Source organism: Phaeodactylum tricornutum, chromosome 7, assembly GCF_000150955.2.
Source record: "Phaeodactylum tricornutum CCAP 1055/1 chromosome 7, whole genome shotgun sequence".
Lineage (NCBI taxonomy): Eukaryota > Bacillariophyta > Bacillariophyceae > Surirellales > Neidiaceae > Phaeodactylum > Phaeodactylum tricornutum.
Window position 1 is genome coordinate 498,167 of NC_011675.1, and position 17,458 is coordinate 515,624.

Consider the following 17,458-nt stretch of genomic DNA (forward strand, 5'->3'; position numbering starts at 1 on the left):
GCTCCGCGTCCGATGGGCGCGGAAACTCCTATGGATGGATATCATGCGGGTCAGGGTTTGGGGTGCTTCTCGACAGCTGCTGGTGCGCGTCTGGCCAATGATAGCCGTTTGACAGTCTATGCTGTTGTAACCCTTTCCCTACTTTCGTATGGGTCCGCAGTCCGCCCGACGGACGGACGGATTGCCATCACACCATTCCAAGGAAGCACGCCTCCGCTTTCTTTGGGAACCAGCAAATGATACCGCAGTGCTTGCCGTCCGATAGTCCATTGTCGCCAACGAGTATATACACACATCTCTCTCTCTCTCTCTCTGTCAACCTCCTTTTTCAACGAAAGAGTGTGAAAGCCAGATATCTGTTGCGTAGTGTATCGACCAGAATCCACTACTACCCTAGTAGCCTTTTTTGGCGTACCATAGAGAATGCGCCCACGGACCAATTCCATCGGAACTCTGGCCGTCGTCGTTGTCCTTATCATCGGCGTATTCCGGGAAAGTTCCGTCTCTACAACGTACGCCTTTCCAATAACGCCGTCTACACAGCATCGTGTATCCCACCGCGAACGAGTTCCCGTACTGAAGGGATACAGTCGTTCGTCTCCACGCACGTCCAAAAACACGGAACGATCCAAGCGTCAGGAGCGGGTGGGTCATTTGGTGCGTACGGAAATTTCCAATATTCTGCACGGCGGTGTCATTAAAGGGCAAGATGCCGAGTATTTGGACGCCGAGCTCCGGCAGCGGATCAGTGTCGTATCGGCTGACATTTCACCCGATTTGCGGCAGGCTCGCATTTCCGTCAGCGTACGGGCTCCGCCGCGCAACGACCAGGCCGAATACAATCCGGCCGTCGATAAACGGAGAGCGTACGCCTGGCTAGTACGGAATACCAAGCCCATTCGACACACACTAGCGCAACGGATGAGTCACATGAAGAGCTGTCCGAATTTATCGTTCGTCCAAGTGGATGTGGCCGCCGCCGTGGACGTCATGTATCTGATCGACAAGGTCTCTCAAGGATACAAACGCGATAAAGTGGATCTGTTTAATGGGGAGAATGTACCCACTGGAGTCATGGATGGAATTGATTTTGATGAGGAGTTCGATGAAGAAGACTGGGACGAAGACGACGAGGACTTTTTGTGAACAAACGATTCCGTGGGATCGGGCCCAAAGTAACGCACAACAACCCACTGTCAACGAATAGTGCCACAAGTGCTTTGGAATAATAGTAAATTCTGTCTACGTGTGTTTCTTTAAGAAGACATGGCATTCTTCTTTTCCTCGGCAAACTCGTAGTGCATATCGTTGACGTCAATTCCATGAATGTACTTCCATCCGTCGGCGGTCACGTGATACTACCGAAAGCAAGGGGCGACATAAGCAAACAACGTGAGCATAAAGGTGATTGAGCAAAACAAATCCCGCATACACAAGGAAAGAAAAAACGTACCAGGTTATTGATACCACCCGAAGCGGCATCTCGGTGAGTGGCGTGATATATAGCGCGCTTGCCAAGGTCAATGGCCTCTTCCACCGATAGATCTTCACGCCAGTGGTTGTCCAGAACACCGTAGGCGTACATCGAACCACTGCCTACCGAAAAGTATTTGCCCTTGAGGCGGGTGCCGTCGTTGTCAACGTAGTACAGCTGAGGGCCGGTTTCGTCCCAGCCAGTAATCATAGTTCCCATGGAGAGACCGTAGCCGCGGTAAGCGCTCATGACGTTGGCCAATAGCTTGGAGGCTGCCGCCACAGTAATGCGACGGCCGTTGCGGAGCTCGTACAGACGACATTCCATTCCCAGGTTTCGCTCCCAAAAGGAACAATCTGCAGCGCCTCCAGCCATGGTTCCGAGCAAAAATGGATTGATTTCGATGACCTTCTTGACTGTTCCGGACGCAATGTAGTAACCCATTGTGGAGCGCGAATCGACGCTGACAATGATTCCACCATTGAACTTGAAAGCAAGGGTTGTCGTTCCTTTGGCAAACTTCACTTCTTGTCCAGCGTCGGCATTACCGCAGGCGGAGGCGAAGTTGCTGCGACAGTATAAAGCGGGCTAAAGAGTACAGAATGAAGTATGAGGTTGGTTATAGGTCAGACAGATATACCCATATTGAGTCAAGTACATGCTAGCGGAACGAACAGGAAGACGTACATCAGGAACATTGGGCACGTCAAACTGTCCCGGGACGCCAAGGTCGACCCCGATACCGCGCTGTCGCTTTGTCAGAGCCTTGCGCGATCCAATATCCAGAATATCGCTGCCGATTGCAGATTCTGGTCCAAAGAAAGCCATACTAGACAAGCTTGAGACGACTGCTTTACGAATTTGACGGCATGCAAAATCAGTACACTGGTTTGGGGAAAGCCGCACACAGAGAGCTGAGCACTTGCGTTTGGAAGACGAGATTTCGATTGCAGCGGAACTTTGCCGAAGATCAGGTCAGGTCGACTACATTGACCACATATTACATAGAAAACGTAAATGTCTCGTGCTGTTGTCCAAAATAGAAAATAAATATTATTGTATGTCTAGAAAGACATGAACATTAGGATAGTCATCGTATTTGATACGCTTGGCTGCTATCTTTGGCTAATGCGAACAGTAAATAAAGTTACCTGTAAGGAAGTAGCCTAATGAAAACGACGAATGAAGGCGTGTTCGTCTTGTCTCCATCTCAAGCTATATAATGATTCCTCTAGAGAGCCTTTATCTAGCGCATTTTTAGCTATACTACATTGCCATAGTCGGATCTGGCATGTTTTGCATGATGTCCTCCGTCTTGACGAGAGACTCAGGCTGATCATTTAGCTTCTTCAAGGCAATATTTTCGGCATAGCGAAGAGAGGATCGCTTTGTAATGAGGTGAGTATGCCCGAGATCTTTGCGAACCTGTTCTGCGCGCGCTGCCGCCGCCTGCTCTCGCACGGCTGCCGCAAATTGACGGGCCGTATTTTCGGACTCAAACGACACTTCGTACTCTGTGTCGCCAAGATTCGTATTCATTGAAACGCATGTACGGCCTTGCGAAGAAGGAGGTTGAATCTCCGGACGCATGTTCTGAAGACCAATGGCGTACTCGGGCGATTCCGCCTTTACGCTTTCGAAAACGAAGCAGAATGGTCCTTTGATTAACATCAAGTAGTCTGTATCGCACTTTGAACGGCGACCAAGGAACAAGCACTCTAAGCATCCACTATCTGTTCCACCGCGATCGACGCGCCCTAATGCTTCAAAATCGGAACCATTGTTACCACGCAGAACTTCAACGCTCGCACCTCGATTTCCATTCGACCTGTTGGGATGAGATTCGGATATAAAAATGTATAAATCAGATTAGAAACATAAGCATCCAGGGTTAGTTTGGCAAAGAAGTAGAAAGGTGGTGAAATTCGGCACAATGTTGTCCAACCTCGCAAAACTCTTCGTGGCGCGAGCAAAAAGACTGCTTCGCCTTTTTTGCACGCTTGGTTGTTGGTTTCCTGTAGATGTTGTGCCGCCATCCATCTTTCACGCGTTTCTGCTATTTTCAGATTCCAGACAGTTTGTAATTTTGTGCATTTGTTTCGATAGAGTAACGAACCATTCATTGTCTCCTCTCTGTGGACGGGAGCAATCGGCGAGCGACTTTCACATCAGAGAACGAAAAGCGAGCTCTCAAAACTCTAGAGTATATGCGACGTGTTAGTGTTAGAAAGCAGAATCGTTTTCATAGGAATGTCTGAATATGATTGGAGAGATTAATATCAGTTTGCATGTTTGGATATGATTGGAGAGATGTGTATCAGATTTCATGTTCGTGTATAATTTGAGAGATGAATATCAGTTTTCATGTTTCAATTTGATAGGAGAGATTTTACAGTTAGTTAGAATGTCAGTTTTCTTCTATGCATCAGAGTTGGATACGAAAGAGCAATTTCCCCTTCAACAATAATAGAGTGAGCGAATTACTTACAGCTACATTACAATATCGAGAAAACATTACTGCATTTCTTCGTTGGCCAGAAGTCAACACCCTGACTGTGAAGTAAGGTTCATACCGGCATGTCGTCGGTCATTCCCTACGACTTCACGGTGAAACGCTAAAGCAAAAAGAGCTAACTTCATTGCAAAGAAACTGCAGAGCGTATTCGATCCACAATAACCGACAAATCACCAAACACAAATCCAGACCTAACTAACGTTTTTTCGGTCAGGCTTCGAGAGAAAACTTGTATCGACTAGGTATTCCAGAATTTGCAAGGTAAGTGTCGCCTCTCTCTTGACATCGTTGGTAAGAAGCTTTTCCAGTAAATTCTTGGATTCCTTTGATTTTTTTAGAGACCGACCTCTAACGGCAACATCGTGGCTATATGGACACTGCCTTCCATTTCTACATCGACCATTTCGCTGAAAATGATGGCAAGGTCGCTGCTTTCTCAGATCCCACAGCTCATTGCCTGCGTGCCGCAACTCGAGCTTCGCAGACTCGTTCTCAACAATTTCGCCTTCCACAGTCTCCGATTGAACGGCATTTGCTGCGCCCGGAGGACTTTCGTCGACTGCGCCTTCTTCTGAGGATGACGATCCGTAACCTTCCAATAGGGAACCTAAGCCGCCTTTCATTGATGTTGACTGTGCCAATTCTCTGGAGTCAAATACATCTTCAGCAGGGCATGGTAGCCGGCGTGGAAATCGTTTTTTCCTCTCTGCGATCCAGCGCTGTACATCTTCTGGGCGATTGCCAACGCATATTTTAAATCTCTGAATGGGGCACCCAGGAACAGCTATGGTTACTTGCTTGAAACCAGCGCCAGAGAACTTACCGTGGCAAGCTTGAAAATGGCCTTTCACCACCTTCGGAGCTCCTTCGAAATTACAAGCAGTGCAAGATATGTGGCTCTCTTTGTGCGCCTGAAGAGCACCCTCGGACTCAAGAATAAGTTTGCATGGGCTACATTTCCATTGCGGTTTCTCTGTATCATCCCGTGGACGTTTCCGATGAATAGTTGACTGAGAATGATGCTCTAGAGAATGAAACGCGGGGTTTGGACTCCTATGATCTTGATAGTGGGAATGTAAGTCGGATAGGTTCTTAGAAGGCAGATGGTTCAAACCGTTTAGCTGAGGAACGTTGTTGTAGTTATAAAAGTAAGATTGCTCTGAATGGAATGTTCCTGGTATCGGAGGGGGTGGAGGTGGTGGAAGTCCTTTATACGATGAAGACCCTGAGGTCCCTTGCTGCGAGAAGAAACCAGTAGGCCGCTTCCGGTTGTGGTCTGGCATGGTCTCTCAAGCCTTTAAGTTAGCTCGGATCTTGGATCCGTTTGTGGGAAGTGTGGAGGACTTTCTTCTTTTCATGACAGAATCCCATTCATTCTGTTTTTCGTGTTTTCTTGACGGCTGTGGAAGCAAAACGGATTTTGGTCTGGACATCTACCCTGGTTTTCGTTCGCTCTCAATGGATACAAACACTTGTGCCTTCGACGTTTACAGATTTAGTTGAAAAGTATCCTCGTTTTGTCGTCGTACAATATATACACCCTTTCCAATGACCCAAATGCCGTCACAATGTCTTCTCCGACAAGGCACGAGGAACAACGGCCGTGCACAATAATTCTGCCTCGACTCGAAAAAGCCAAAACAGAGGCACAACGGAAAAACAGTTGACAAGGTTTCGAGCTTTGCCAACGACTTACGTTACGACAACGTTTAAAAAAGGAAAGCAGTGGTCTCCAGACAGCTTGAGGGCGAATTCTTTTTAAAGGCTGTAGGGAGGCAAAGAAAGAATGACTGCCATGAACGGCTCCGAGATGAAAGTAAGCGAACACGAGGTGAGGCTATCCCGTACCCACGTCCGTAAATTATTCCTTCGTATACCCCGCGGGTTCTCACAGAAGTGGGAATTCTATTCAGAAAAGGGTGGATGAAGAAGTCAAGCAACTCTTGCTGGACATCCGAAGAATTGGAAATGTACCTGGATCGCCACAGGTGAAGTTTGGAGAACTGTTTGACGACGACAACGTACAACAGTTCTACGAAGCCTTAGTAGGAACTCTTAAATCGGCGAAAAGACGCGGTGTGATCGATTTCAAGGGTCAGATGCTTCTGAAAGGCATGCACGACAGTGTGATTATCTCCATTACAGAGCAAGGTCAGAAAGTTTAGCAGGCTTTCAAATAGTACTTCCGGTCTTCACTAATGGTTTTGCTTTATCCGTGTACAACAGATACCGTACCCACTTTGGCCTGAAGCATATTTGCTATACATTTTACGTTCATAATTTCTACTGACAGTAAGTTTTTGATTTTCAATGCTGTATGCTGTTTGTACGAGGCAACCGGCAGTTTAAAATGAGCATGCAGATATGCTATAAGAAACGATTGTGTTTATTTCGACTTGACAGTTGGTATTGCAGGCTGTGAACCATCCACAGAAATTATTCCGCCGGATTCGTGGACTTTGTCAATCAGAAAGTCGACGGTTTTGTCCTTGTCAAGACCGGCCTTCGTTTTTCCGTGTTTCCAGCGGTCGTCTGTGTTGTCATATTCGAAACCCGATGAGCGCAAGTGCTCTTCAGAGATACTAGCATTGAAATAGTGGTGAACAACCAACGAGACGTGGGAATGGAATGACTCAGTCACAACACCGCTGAGTTTCCCACCTTTGGCTGGACAAAATATAAGGGCATCGCATTGCACAGTATAATGAATATAAGGCAATTCGTTCAAAATCTCTCCCCTGCCTCCCTTTGCAATTTTCAAATTATTGAACGCCAAAAGAATACCACCCATGCCATCCGTGAACTTTAAAAGAAACAGCCTCAAATTTTCTTCAATACTTTTTCGTACGTTGTGGAGACCAGCTGGAAGGATAGAAACGATGAGCTCTAGCTTCTTTTCCAAAAAAACAGGCACGACAACCACCGGCAAACCATTTTCTTTGCGACGCATTTTCGACTCTTTCTTTGCTTTTCTTGCTCTCTCCACTCCCTCGGAAAAGTCCTCCGTGCGCTCTCTCTTTCCCATCTTGGCTGGTCAATAAGAGCGAAGAAAGTAGGGAGATATGTATGCAGGACGACGAGCGATAAACTACGAGAGCAGCAGACGCTTTGAGCTATGTGACTTCCCCCTCGGCTTGTGATTATTGCATACGCCGCAAAAGCAGGATGACTTCACGGTTATCACAGTTCCAAAGTCGAAATATGTTCGGCGGGCTGTCTTCCCATTGTCAAATCCTGCACTAACAGTAGACTGCGGGTTGGATGGACGAGGGAGAACCGTCAAAACGAACACCTATGTATCGTTGATAAAAAGTTATTTTTCTATTGCGCTGTTTGTTGTTATCATAGGTCACGTGACCTGTGACATTCGATTGTGTGACACTCCTATTTCCTTTCGAATCGTCAGAAACAATTTTTCTGGAAAGGCAGTACACCCGAGATTCAACCATAAATCTTGGAAGATTCGAAAATTATGACGTTGGCAATTGGTGACACTTTGCTGACGGCAGAGAACATATCGTCTTTAAATAAAATCGTGGACGGTCCCAGAATAGGTCCTGAGCCTTGTCTGCTAAGACACCAGATGACATCATCGATGGCTTTATATTTACTGTTTACTAGATAGGTTGAGCCGTACGAGCACAGGGAAGCCGCTAGATTTCCAGCCCCGCACGGAGTGCCGCCCTCAGAACCAGCACTTTTTCATTCGGTCTCATACGTGTAGCTAAGCTAACGTTCAATTTTTATGCTTTTTTGCGAGTTCGGAAGAGACTGTTTGCACAAACCAAGTACCCTCCAAGCTACTTCTTCCGGAAGGGCGTGTATCTCAAAACCAGCAAGTTTGCCTCCAATCGTATCATAAAGGCGTCTATCGCAACGAAGTAGCACGTTGCTTTTGCAATATCGCCAAAGTAGCGAAGATTCTCAAATACCCTTGAAAATGCCTGGTCCAGGATGGCTCAATGGATGGCTGAAAATCAACACGAAGCATGTAGTTTTCCCCAAAAGCGCCTTTGTCGAGAAAGGCGGAAACCAGTCAAATTCTCAACAATCCCAGAAAACCACCTCTACGGCACAATCTTCTACCATGGGATCGACGCCACGGGATCCGGAGCTGGCGGCGATCAAACGGTTCAGTAATCGCAGGAGCAGACGTCGCTTACAACGGACGCGGTCCAATTCGGACCTCATTCGTGAGCTAGCGATTGAGAAGCATTACGACGATCATCATTTGATGGACGTTCCTAGAGTGATTGGGGTTTCGGAGGATGGGAATGATTCAGAGCACGCGCCTGCTCGTGGCGGGAAGATTTCACAGGATTCCAGGCCGAGGCGTAACACAACAGGTATGCGCGAGGAGGGTTCACTCGAAAATGTTGATTCACTCGGCATGGTATCTACTGCATCTAGCCCTCCAACCATTGGTGACTCTAGGGTGTGCGATCATCACGAAAACCTGTACGAAGCGGCGTTTTTGCATCAATTTGAACGGAGACATGCCCAAGATTCCCTGACTCCGACCCGACACGATATTTGTAGAGCCGCCCAAGCCGACTCCCAACACAGGGCGTTCGGCGGTTTTCTACCTCATCCTTTCTTTCAGTCGGAAGAGCCTCGTGATTGCCAGAAATGCGCTGAGCTCAACGCTGAGTTAATTGCTACTTTGGATGATTTAGAGTACATGAAAACAATGGCTCTAACTAGTGAAGCAGTAGCGGATCCGGTAAAGCAACAGACAGAAAATTTCGAGAAATATTCTAAGCAACTGCACGAATTAACGATTCGCCACAAGAAGCAAGTCGAACAACTAACCAGGGAAAGAGTAAGTTTCTAAAGCGCGCTCGCTTGGGTTATATTGCAATTGCGCCGTCCAGACCTGACTAACTGTTAATTAAATCTTTTCATTTTACAGTCCCTGTGGCAACACGAGATGCAATTAAAGCTAAGCAAATTCTCCGGCTTGTGCAAGCACCTCAATGAGGAATCTGCTGTTCGCAACGTAGAGTCTGCCTCTCTTCGAGAAGAACTTGCATCGGTAAAAGCCGAGCGCAACGTTTTGGCTGAAGAAGTTCTTCGCCTTCGCGCTCAGGCTGAATGCTACGAAAAACAAAAGTTGGAAGACGAAGTAACGAGAGCCAAGCTACTTGATTACGAACAACGTGGACTCGAACGCTCCGAAAACGAGATTCGATCACGAGATCAAGTCATCTACGAGCTAACGTCTCGTTTGGAATCCACTTTGGACCAGCTTGAGTCAGAACGCCAGCAACAACGAAATCGTCGGCAAATCATCTTTCCCGCTAGTTCTTAAAGGGTTTTCACAATCACGCATCTACTTCATGCTAATTATATACGCATAGATCACTTTATTGGCTACAATGTCACAACTCTTCACTACACATTGTTAGCTGTTGATGGCACACACGTGTTCCGCGTATATTTTCCCTCTTTCTAGTCAAGTTTACAGTTACATCAAATGTGCTGCTATTATATACGAAGTGTGTCAGTTTTGGCGCCTTAACGAATAACTGAGCCTGGAGTGTTGGGAAACAGCAAGCCTCTCGCATTGTCCTTGTTGTCAGATTGCGGACCAGGGAAGATTTGCCAGAAGCGTAGAGTCTCATCACCTGCGCCAGTGACTACCGTAGATCCGTCGGGTGACATAGCCAAATACAAAACTCTATAAGAATGTCCCGTCAACGTTGCGACCTTGCTCATACTAGGATACCTCCAAACGATGATCTGGTTCAGCGAATATCCATGCGTGCTCACAATCTCGTTGCAATTACGAGACCACGCAATGTTGCAAACTTGGCTACCGGTATCGATTTTGTGGAGAGCGACACCACTTTGCGTATTCCAAAAGCGAATGCAGCGATCGGATGTCCCTCCTCCGCTAGCCAAAAGCCCGTGCTGATGCGGCGACCAGGCAATAGCCTTGACCGCAGCACGGTGTTCGGAAAACTTGTGGACGGGAGACGATGGATTACGGCTATCGATCACGTGCAAGTCGTTGTCGTTGCCGCCCGATGCAAGCAAACCTGGATCGTCAAAGGACCATTTAAGACCGCAGACTTCTTGTTTGTGAAAATCCAACTGGTCTGTGTAGGCCGATTGTACGCGCACGTCACGCAAGAAAATAAGACGATCGCGACTGCCGCTCGCTAACGTCGGACCGTGCCAGGCCAAAGTTCCGACGCGTGCCGTATGACCGGGCATGGAGCGTATGCGCTTGCCCTTTGTTGTATCCCACAGCTCTACGTCTCCGCGATTAGTCCCAACGGCCAAATGCGTACCTCGCTGTGCCCAAGAAACCGACGTAACAGAATCTTCCGATGCTGAGGAAGAAGAATTGGACAATGACAGATCGCACAATTTGGTCACTTTTGAATTGCAAGCACTCCACAGGTATACGCATGACCCGAGAGCAACCGCCAAAACATTTTGCGAAGACCAGTCGACGAGATTGAGGTAGTAATCATCCTTGAGAGCTGGAGCATCGAGGACCTTGAAAGGAACTTTGGAAATGCGTCGCTTACGCTTGGGTTGTTGCGCCATAAGCCGTTGACTTGCGGGACTGCGTACTGGGTTCAGACTAAAAGACTCAACGATTGCACTCGCACCCCACGAGTCTGCGAAAACATTCTGCTGAAATGCTTGTCGAGGACTGGTGTAGCGGAGCAAATTCGACGCTGATGGGATCGGCGTAAAGGCAGTATCACTGTTGGTGCGTGGGTGATGCGATGTGGTGTAGGATGGTGTGGGGTCCTCATTTTCGCCGAGCAACTCCGAGCGGAGTAACGTGTTCAGCAGATTCGGTGGTGGAGTGCCGTCGGGACTACTGGGAACATTACTAGACCCAGTGTTGTCTGTATTCGATCCACTGTTGTTGCTGTTGTTGTTGGTGGTGGTATTGTTCGCGTTACTGTTGGTGCCCGAGTTCACCGCCGCGGGTGTGGACGGTTCCGAGCGATCCCACAGATTAAATGTAAAGGAGGAAGTCGCTCGGTTTGGAATAAAGCGATCGGAAGTCCCCACATCGGTAGCAGCTACTGTGGAGCGTTGGCGGTGTCGGCGCGAGGATTGCGGAGTCATGATCCGTTCCGAGGCGCAACTGGAAGTAGAGGAGTGCAGACGCATCGACGGGGAAAAAGTGGGAGATCGGGGGACCGAGTAGTAGGTTTCTTCGGGTGGCGACGTCAAAATGGGTGTGGGACGAAAGACCGAAACATTCCGGCTTACACTGGGAGGGGGGATCATGCGGAAATCGTTCCGGCGTGGTGTACTGCTGTTGGCGTTGTGCACGTTCGGGGTGGATCGGTGATACTCGGGAGCCAGGCGAGCGGCGTAATGTGTATGAAGCCGCGCTCGAGAAGGCGACGGTTTTGGAACCCAGACCGTCGAGGACGAAGAGGACGACGAGGAATAGTTGGAACTCGGACTGTTGGAAGCCGATGACAGTGTGTCGTTCGCGGTTGTCTGTATACGCAGTGATCGCATGACCGGTGAGGATGTTTCCGACGTCACGGTAGCGGGTGTTCCTGAAATAACTGCGGCGACCGACTTCTTCATGGTGGTGCTTGGTGAATGATGAGGTGAACTAGCGGGAGAGTGGGTGGTGGTATTGGGTGGTGACTCGTCCATGATGCTTTATGGATTCGACAATAAAGAAATTTGTGTGCGTAAGTGGGACAGAGACAAGCAAATGCCAATCGCCAAGGGTGTCCTTATAGTCTGTTGAGCGTCAAACGTGAGGTTCGGTAAGAAACGACGTCAACGACAGAACGGTTGGAAATGGGAAAGGCGTTGAATTTTGATCGGTTCGGCGAAGGGTTCGTTTCGCCTGCACCAACAGGGTCGTTCCCAACTCAACCAAAAATATACCCAAAGGTTGGTAACAACCGGAAGTAAGGTGTTGACAGTAAGTCGGCGTGTGGTCCAAAACGATAAAGCCTTTAATCTTTCCGGCTTTCTAGTAGCGATCTGCAAAATTACACACACTGTGCCGATAAATCGGTGAACGACGGGAGCGAGCTATTCTTGAGACAAACGAGTAAATATTCCAACCGGAGTTGCTCACAGTCACGACGAATGAATGGGGAACAGTTTATGGGGGGGGGGGGAGCCGTTGTGTTTTTTGGCTCGACTCGCCGCGCACGGTGGGGGATTCCGTCACGCCCTCTTACCGCGGGACGTGCACTCTCGTAGCCTACCAAATACAGCTAGACGTACCTGTTAGCTCCTAGTGTGTTGACAAAATGCTGAAGCGGTTTCGGAAGCGCAATTAGGTTGGGACCAAAAAACTATTATATCCCGTCTGTACGATTGGGCCGAGTTGGCGGTAAATCGAAATCGCGGAAACTCGCTAATTATCCTTAGTGGCCGTCTATCTATCCGACGAACGGCATGCGGGATTCAAACGTCTTGCTGGAATCACTCGGGGGTGTGACACGAGCTCGTTGTTCACGACGAATGACTCCCAGTCGTAGACGAGGTTTTCCCCCAAAAACCCAAACTCCCGTGATTCTTTTTGATTGCACGACTGCAGGAGTTTCTTCGCACAAACTCCAACAGGAAATTGTACTCCCGCATCCGTGACCAACGCTACCGACTCCCTTTCTCGGGGGACAACGTCGCGCTCTAAAACCAACACATTTTTGTCGTGGGATGGAATCTACGACATATACAGAGTGCCCAACTGCGAAGAAAATGCTAGTATACTACGCTGGTGACTGTGAGATAAAGCAAGTGCCCGATTGCGAAAAAAAATGCTAGCCTAATAAGCTACTGGAATCCCGAGACGGCGCCCCAACCCTGTCCGTCAAATTTCCCCCTCTCACCGAGTCCTCTCACTATTCACTAGGTGACTTTTTCTCTTCCTCCATTGTTTCCATAGGGTTCTCCATCAACATTTCTCCGCCGTGGTCCAAATCCGGGGTGAGTGATCCGTCGCCCACTCCCGTGTCGACGGTCAAGAGAGGACTCATGCGTGGACTGGAGCCGGGTCGATCCGGGGACTTCGATCGCACGGGGGGACTCCCCCGTCGGCTTGATGCTGAGCGAACAGAAGAATCCAATGGCGCCGTTATGGAGTGACCAGTATGCAAGGCGGGATCCACAGGCATCATGCGGCCGTGCCGATCCGGTGATGCCTGCCGACGCGGTGGTGGAACCGGACTGGTAGCACTCGGGTGTGGCTCACCAACCACCATGTTGTGTTCGGACATGTACGGCTCGGCAGCGTACGACTCGGGAAATCCCTGAATCTTTAAATTAAGTCGCCGCAACGTCAGGAACTTGCGAAAGAAAATGAGATGTCAGTGAAAAAGGAATTGTACGGATTGGGGTTGTGCGTGTGGGTTGACGTATACCTGTCCAGACAAACGTACCTCGTCCATTTCGACTTGCACGGCAGCATTACGCATATTGGGTGGCGGTCCGGATGCCGGCTTTTTCATCTTGGGCTGATAGGGACACAAATGGCCTTTTTTGGGCACGCCACACTGGAATACAAAAAGTAGAGCAGGTTACTGTTAGTCCGAGTACTACCATTGATACGAATCGATGTACAAATGAACAGATATGTATGCGTGCGTGTATGTGCGGGTACGTACGCAAACATGATACCAATCGTTGGATGGATGTACGTACTCTTCCACACTTGTAGCTGCCTCTTCCTTTATCTCTATTGCTGCCACCAGCGGAAGATTCGCCACCGTCATCATCCATGGGTGATCGTCCGGTCGATCCCGCTACCGAACTGTTCGTCATGTAGGACATATCCATTTCTCGGTAAACACTGCGCGGGGGTGTTGCCGCCGACCCGGAGCGCGTATTCCATCCACCTTGTGATCCGTAGAGTTGGGAAGACGAAGAGGATGGCGGTCCGTGCGACAAGTGTTGCGGTGGTGGTGGTGGACCGTAATTGCTAGTACCGTAGGGGTTTGTCGGTGGGGGTTGTGCTTGTGATTGTTGCGGCGGCGGCGGTCCGTGGCGGCTCCAGGATCCCGATGGAGGCGGACCGTGTGGATTCCAAGAATTGTGGGGATAGGAGGATCGTGAGGATTCTTCGTGTTCGTGTATACCGTGACTATTGTTGGATGAAGATGGGCCCATCCCGTGTCCCCGCGACGTTGGGTGCGGATGATGCGTAGACGAGTAATACCGATCCGAAATACCGTGGGATGGCGGTGGCGGAGCTCCTCGAGAGGAATAGCCCGGCGGTGGAGAACCGTGGGATCCCCAAGTCGAGTGTGACGCAGCGTGCGGTGGAGGACCGTGCGAGTGACTCCCGTACGGTGCGTTGCGTGAGCGTCCGTCCCATCCTCCAGAAGGCGGCGGTGGCATGTTGTACGATCCTCCGTTGGTTCCGGGGTGACCTCCGGCAGTGGCGTACGAAAGAGGCTGCGGGGGTCCGTAGCGTGAAGGAGGTGGGGGACCGGGAGGAGGAGGGCCTTGTCGATACGAAGGTGGGGGTTCCTGTGGACCGTTTCCGCTGCCGTGTTCTTGGCCTTTGAGACGCTTAGTGCCGCGCTCGTCCGCATTCGTTGCGGCGGCGGTCGCCATAATGCGTGAAGAAGGAATGGTGTAGCGAGGCAACCCGAAAGGCGAGACGAGCGCTAGCTACACAGTCCAACAACGACTGGATGCAATCAATTCCGAGTCCGTAACGAAGGAATCGTTGACTGCAGCACCAATGGGATCGATCCCCAGTCGCGTAGACGGTGAGTCGGTAACGAATCAACACACCGTAACACGAATTGGCAGCAGCGAGAAAGAATAAATCAATCGATGATTGTTGGTTGGAACTGAGTGATTCCGTCGGTTGGATAGGTCGTCCCGTGTGGTCGTTGCGCTCCGGCTGTACTGCAAATTACAATACCTAATGTATGTATTGTAATTACAATTGTGCGTGTCCTTCTCTCGATTGACCGTAACGCACCGAAACAAAGGAACCGAAATCGGGAACGGGGGGAGGGGGGTTTGACAGTAAAGGGAACTGTCGGTCTCCCATTGTCCACGGTCTCGTTCCTGGGTCGCGGTGTCCTAGTGGCCTCAGGCCGTGGGAGCGCCCCCCGCCCCGGTAGCGCACGACGGCGCGCAACGGTCTCCGGGCCAGGGGGATCCAATTTCGTAGTCCCACACAATGTACAGGAAATGGTATACCGTATCACATACTACGACGTTACGACATTCCACGAACATACTTGCGGAACGCTACCGTTGAGCGAATGTCCTGGTCCTGATCCTGTGCGGCATCCGGTATTCGGTAGCGTTCGGTTGAAATAGGACGTGAATACCATGCTGGCTCGCCGATATCTTGTCTGACCGGTAGTATCTAATAGCTTTTCGTGTCACTCGACAATATTCAAAAGAACGCGATTGCGGGAGGCAATTCTATCTAGACACGGCGGGCGAGTGGCCTAGTCGCCAGCCAGTCTATCGCCTAGTGTGAATCTCCTCCACTGTCCGCTACACTGTTGCGGTGGGGTGGGAACCTTCCAACTACGCCTCACTTCTCTCCGCCGAAACTGTGTGACTGTGTGTGTGAGAGAGAGAGAGCAATCTTCCACCATTGCAATTTACCGTGACAGGTATACCACACGACAGTGTCACAGCAATGAATGATCCGTACAGCCCGCCTACGGGCGGGAATCCCGTGGATGGGCTTGCCGTATTCCATTTTCCCACCACCCTCAACGAGGTCGCTACGCCGTTGCAGCCCCACAGTCCGCCAGCGGAAGATTGTCCGAGCATCGGACCGGATGTCTTCCAACTCTTAGGCTCATCTTCCGCGATGACGGTAGGGGACGATGACGCCGTTTGTGCTACCTCCCCCAAGGTCGCCCCTCCTTCCGCAGTTCCCAGCCCCCAAGCAACCACGCCTTTGACTCCGGACCCGGTCGTTACGGCAATGCCGGATACACCGTTGGAAGAAGTCGTGCCATTGACCGAGGCCGCGCTAGGCTGTCCCCGCTCGCGCGGCAGTCTGGTAATCCAGTGGCCTCCCATCACGGACGACGAGCCCTCCAACACTGATACCGAGTCATCCCCCCTCGAACGTTCACTGTCACCCAGTCTCGTCGCCGCGGTACAGAGCGCACGCCAACGGGACGAACGTCCCATCACGTTACCGGCCCAGCGTGGGAAGGAAGTCATCCAGAAAAGCACCAAGGAAACTTCCTCGACCCAAACTCGGTCCGTGGAAGGAGGCCCCGGTACCAACGGTAACAGAAAGTGTTCTCCGAGTCCGTCCAGCAAGACCTGTGATCCGTCTCCCGACCCGTCCGTCGTCCCGCCAGAATCAGCACCCGAGTCGGCGACAAAGGTTGCAGCGGAAGAAGATGACGCAAAAATTATCACCACCGTACCCAACCTTCAGGATCGTATTAGCATCTACGGTGGCCGCAAATCCAAGAAGATTCCCGCTGCCGTCTATAGGCCCCCGCCCAAAATTGATATATACGCAACTCAGGTTCGTCCACATCCGAGAGATCGGCCGCCTTCGGAACAACATGACAAGGAAGCAAAGAAGTCACAATTGATCGACTCGTTTCCGGTGGCCGCAAAGGACAGTGTCAGGGATCGCCTCGGTTTGAAACCAGATGCTGCCGTGCCGAGCAGTGTACAGAACAAGGCAACGCCATCCCAAACCCAGACCAGTAGTCTCGCGGATAAATTCTTGTCCCAAATTCAAGGGTCGCAGCCGTCCACCAGGGATTCCGCCTTTGTTTCCGTTGCTCCCAAGGTTGCACCGCCCACTACGTCGGACAAGGAAAAATTACCAGTACTGGATATTGTGACAACAAGCAAATTCAAAGGCGGTGGTGACGACGACACGTCGATTGGAATGTCGTCCGTCTCCGGCGACGAGTTCGGAAAAGTAGCTCAGGTAGCCTTTCCATCCCAGCGTACTGGCAGACGAAACTTTGCTGGTAATGAAATCCAACAGCCAACCCGTAACCGTGTGGCGGCTTACCATAGCACCTTTCAGACGGCAAGCCAAACTCATAACAACGCTACGCCTTTGCCGGATGTGGCCATGGCCAAGCTCGTGGACGAAATGGTAGTGCAACGGGTCGGCGAGCTGAAGCGACAATGGGAAGCTGATCACCGACGCCAGTGGCAGGCGTTGGAAGACAAGTGGAACCGATCGTACGAAGATTTGCATGCCAAGATCGTTGATACAAACCGCCGCCTGGACAAACTCGTGTAGTCGGAAAGGCCTGTTCCTTTCGCATCCCATTAAGTGTACTAATTTCGTTTCTAATCGAACTATATGTAGAACTTTTGTCATTGTCTTACACACAAGAGATCCAGTCGCAAAATTGCTGTACCTCCAATGTGCACGGGCCGTTCGATATAGACGTTGATGTTAAGGGGCTAATTTGAACGTAGTGCTTGTTGACTACCTTGCACAAGCAATAGGCCTGTCCTACACATCATTTCAGGATTTGCATTCAAGTAAT

The 17,458-nt window shown here is 50.2% G+C and overlaps 9 protein-coding genes across 9 annotated transcripts; 4 read left to right on the forward strand and 5 right to left on the reverse strand.

The window, feature by feature from the left end:
• Nucleotides 1-423: 423 nt before the first annotated feature.
• PHATRDRAFT_35267 (chitinase glycoside hydrolase family 18, ribosome-binding factor) lies at nucleotides 424-1,146 on the forward strand (the record flags this gene model as incomplete). The annotated part of the gene is made up of 1 exon (XM_002179623.1): nucleotides 424-1,146. One exon carries the CDS (start codon nucleotides 424-426, stop codon nucleotides 1,144-1,146), a length of 723 nt encoding a protein of 240 aa, XP_002179659.1.
• An 81-nt stretch (nucleotides 1,147-1,227) lies between these two features.
• PHATRDRAFT_20007 (predicted protein) lies at nucleotides 1,228-2,344 on the reverse strand. The gene is made up of 3 exons (XM_002179819.1): nucleotides 2,162-2,344; nucleotides 1,454-2,062; nucleotides 1,228-1,358 (listed from the first exon to the last, which is right to left on the reverse strand). The coding sequence occupies exons 1-3, from the start codon at nucleotides 2,300-2,302 to the stop codon at nucleotides 1,257-1,259; spliced, it is 852 nt and encodes a 283-aa protein (XP_002179855.1). The 5' UTR covers nucleotides 2,303-2,344; the 3' UTR covers nucleotides 1,228-1,256.
• A 358-nt stretch (nucleotides 2,345-2,702) lies between these two features.
• PHATRDRAFT_45541 (predicted protein) lies at nucleotides 2,703-3,514 on the reverse strand (the record flags this gene model as incomplete). Its single annotated transcript, XM_002179820.1, has 2 exons — nucleotides 2,703-3,302; nucleotides 3,420-3,514. The coding sequence occupies 2 exons, from the start codon at nucleotides 3,512-3,514 to the stop codon at nucleotides 2,741-2,743; spliced, it is 657 nt and encodes a 218-aa protein (XP_002179856.1). The 3' UTR covers nucleotides 2,703-2,740.
• Nucleotides 3,515-4,180: 666 nt separating this feature from the next.
• On the reverse strand, nucleotides 4,181-5,330 carry PHATRDRAFT_45542 (predicted protein; the record flags this gene model as incomplete). Its single annotated transcript, XM_002179821.1, has 1 exon — nucleotides 4,181-5,330. The coding sequence occupies exon 1, from the start codon at nucleotides 5,270-5,272 to the stop codon at nucleotides 4,181-4,183; it is 1,092 nt and encodes a 363-aa protein (XP_002179857.1). The 5' UTR covers nucleotides 5,273-5,330.
• A 311-nt stretch (nucleotides 5,331-5,641) lies between these two features.
• PHATRDRAFT_27135 (predicted protein) lies at nucleotides 5,642-7,220 on the forward strand. The gene is made up of 2 exons (XM_002179624.1): nucleotides 5,642-5,820; nucleotides 5,903-7,220. Exons 1-2 carry the CDS (start codon nucleotides 5,776-5,778, stop codon nucleotides 6,152-6,154), a joined length of 297 nt encoding a protein of 98 aa, XP_002179660.1. The 5' UTR covers nucleotides 5,642-5,775; the 3' UTR covers nucleotides 6,155-7,220.
• Nucleotides 7,221-7,706: 486 nt separating this feature from the next.
• On the forward strand, nucleotides 7,707-9,362 carry PHATRDRAFT_45544 (predicted protein). The gene is made up of 2 exons (XM_002179625.1): nucleotides 7,707-8,811; nucleotides 8,902-9,362. Exons 1-2 carry the CDS (start codon nucleotides 7,930-7,932, stop codon nucleotides 9,298-9,300), a joined length of 1,281 nt encoding a protein of 426 aa, XP_002179661.1. The 5' UTR covers nucleotides 7,707-7,929; the 3' UTR covers nucleotides 9,301-9,362.
• Nucleotides 9,363-9,554: 192 nt separating this feature from the next.
• CDH1 (predicted protein) lies at nucleotides 9,555-10,532 on the reverse strand (the record flags this gene model as incomplete). Its single annotated transcript, XM_002179822.1, has 1 exon — nucleotides 9,555-10,532. A coding segment is annotated over one exon (978 nt), but the record flags the coding sequence as incomplete, so codon positions are not given.
• Nucleotides 10,533-12,379: 1,847 nt separating this feature from the next.
• PHATRDRAFT_45546 (predicted protein) lies at nucleotides 12,380-15,292 on the reverse strand (the record flags this gene model as incomplete). The annotated part of the gene is made up of 7 exons (XM_002179823.1): nucleotides 12,380-12,629; nucleotides 12,858-13,255; nucleotides 13,379-13,492; nucleotides 13,641-14,468; nucleotides 14,617-14,855; nucleotides 14,932-15,166; nucleotides 15,197-15,292. 7 exons carry the CDS (start codon nucleotides 15,290-15,292, stop codon nucleotides 12,380-12,382), a joined length of 2,160 nt encoding a protein of 719 aa, XP_002179859.1.
• A 242-nt stretch (nucleotides 15,293-15,534) lies between these two features.
• PHATRDRAFT_45547 (predicted protein) lies at nucleotides 15,535-17,274 on the forward strand. Its single transcript, XM_002179626.1, has one exon. It carries the CDS (start codon nucleotides 15,610-15,612, stop codon nucleotides 17,203-17,205), a length of 1,596 nt encoding a protein of 531 aa, XP_002179662.1. The 5' UTR covers nucleotides 15,535-15,609; the 3' UTR covers nucleotides 17,206-17,274.
• Nucleotides 17,275-17,458: the final 184 nt, after the last annotated feature.

Excerpts from the sequence above, each read along its gene's own strand:
- PHATRDRAFT_20007 (XM_002179819.1), bottom strand. The coding sequence starts at position 2,302 with ATGGCTTTCTTTGGACCAGAATCTGCAATCGGCAGCGATATTCTGGAT. Across the intron at positions 2,063-2,161 it reads ACGTGCCCAATGTTCCTGAT|CCCGCTTTATACTGTCGCAG; the intron begins GTACGTCTTCCT and ends TGTACTCTTTAG. Across the intron at positions 1,359-1,453 it reads CGGGTGGTATCAATAACCTG|TATCACGTGACCGCCGACGG; the intron begins GTACGTTTTTTC and ends TGCTTTCGGTAG.
- PHATRDRAFT_27135 (XM_002179624.1), top strand. The coding sequence starts at position 5,776 with ATGACTGCCATGAACGGCTCCGAGATGAAAGTAAGCGAACACGAG. Across the intron at positions 5,821-5,902 it reads TGAAAGTAAGCGAACACGAG|AAAAGGGTGGATGAAGAAGT; the intron begins GTGAGGCTATCC and ends AATTCTATTCAG.
- PHATRDRAFT_45544 (XM_002179625.1), top strand. The coding sequence starts at position 7,930 with ATGCCTGGTCCAGGATGGCTCAATGGATGGCTGAAAATCAACACGAAG. Across the intron at positions 8,812-8,901 it reads AACAACTAACCAGGGAAAGA|TCCCTGTGGCAACACGAGAT; the intron begins GTAAGTTTCTAA and ends TTCATTTTACAG.
- PHATRDRAFT_45547 (XM_002179626.1), top strand. The coding sequence starts at position 15,610 with ATGAATGATCCGTACAGCCCGCCTACGGGCGGGAATCCCGTGGATGGG.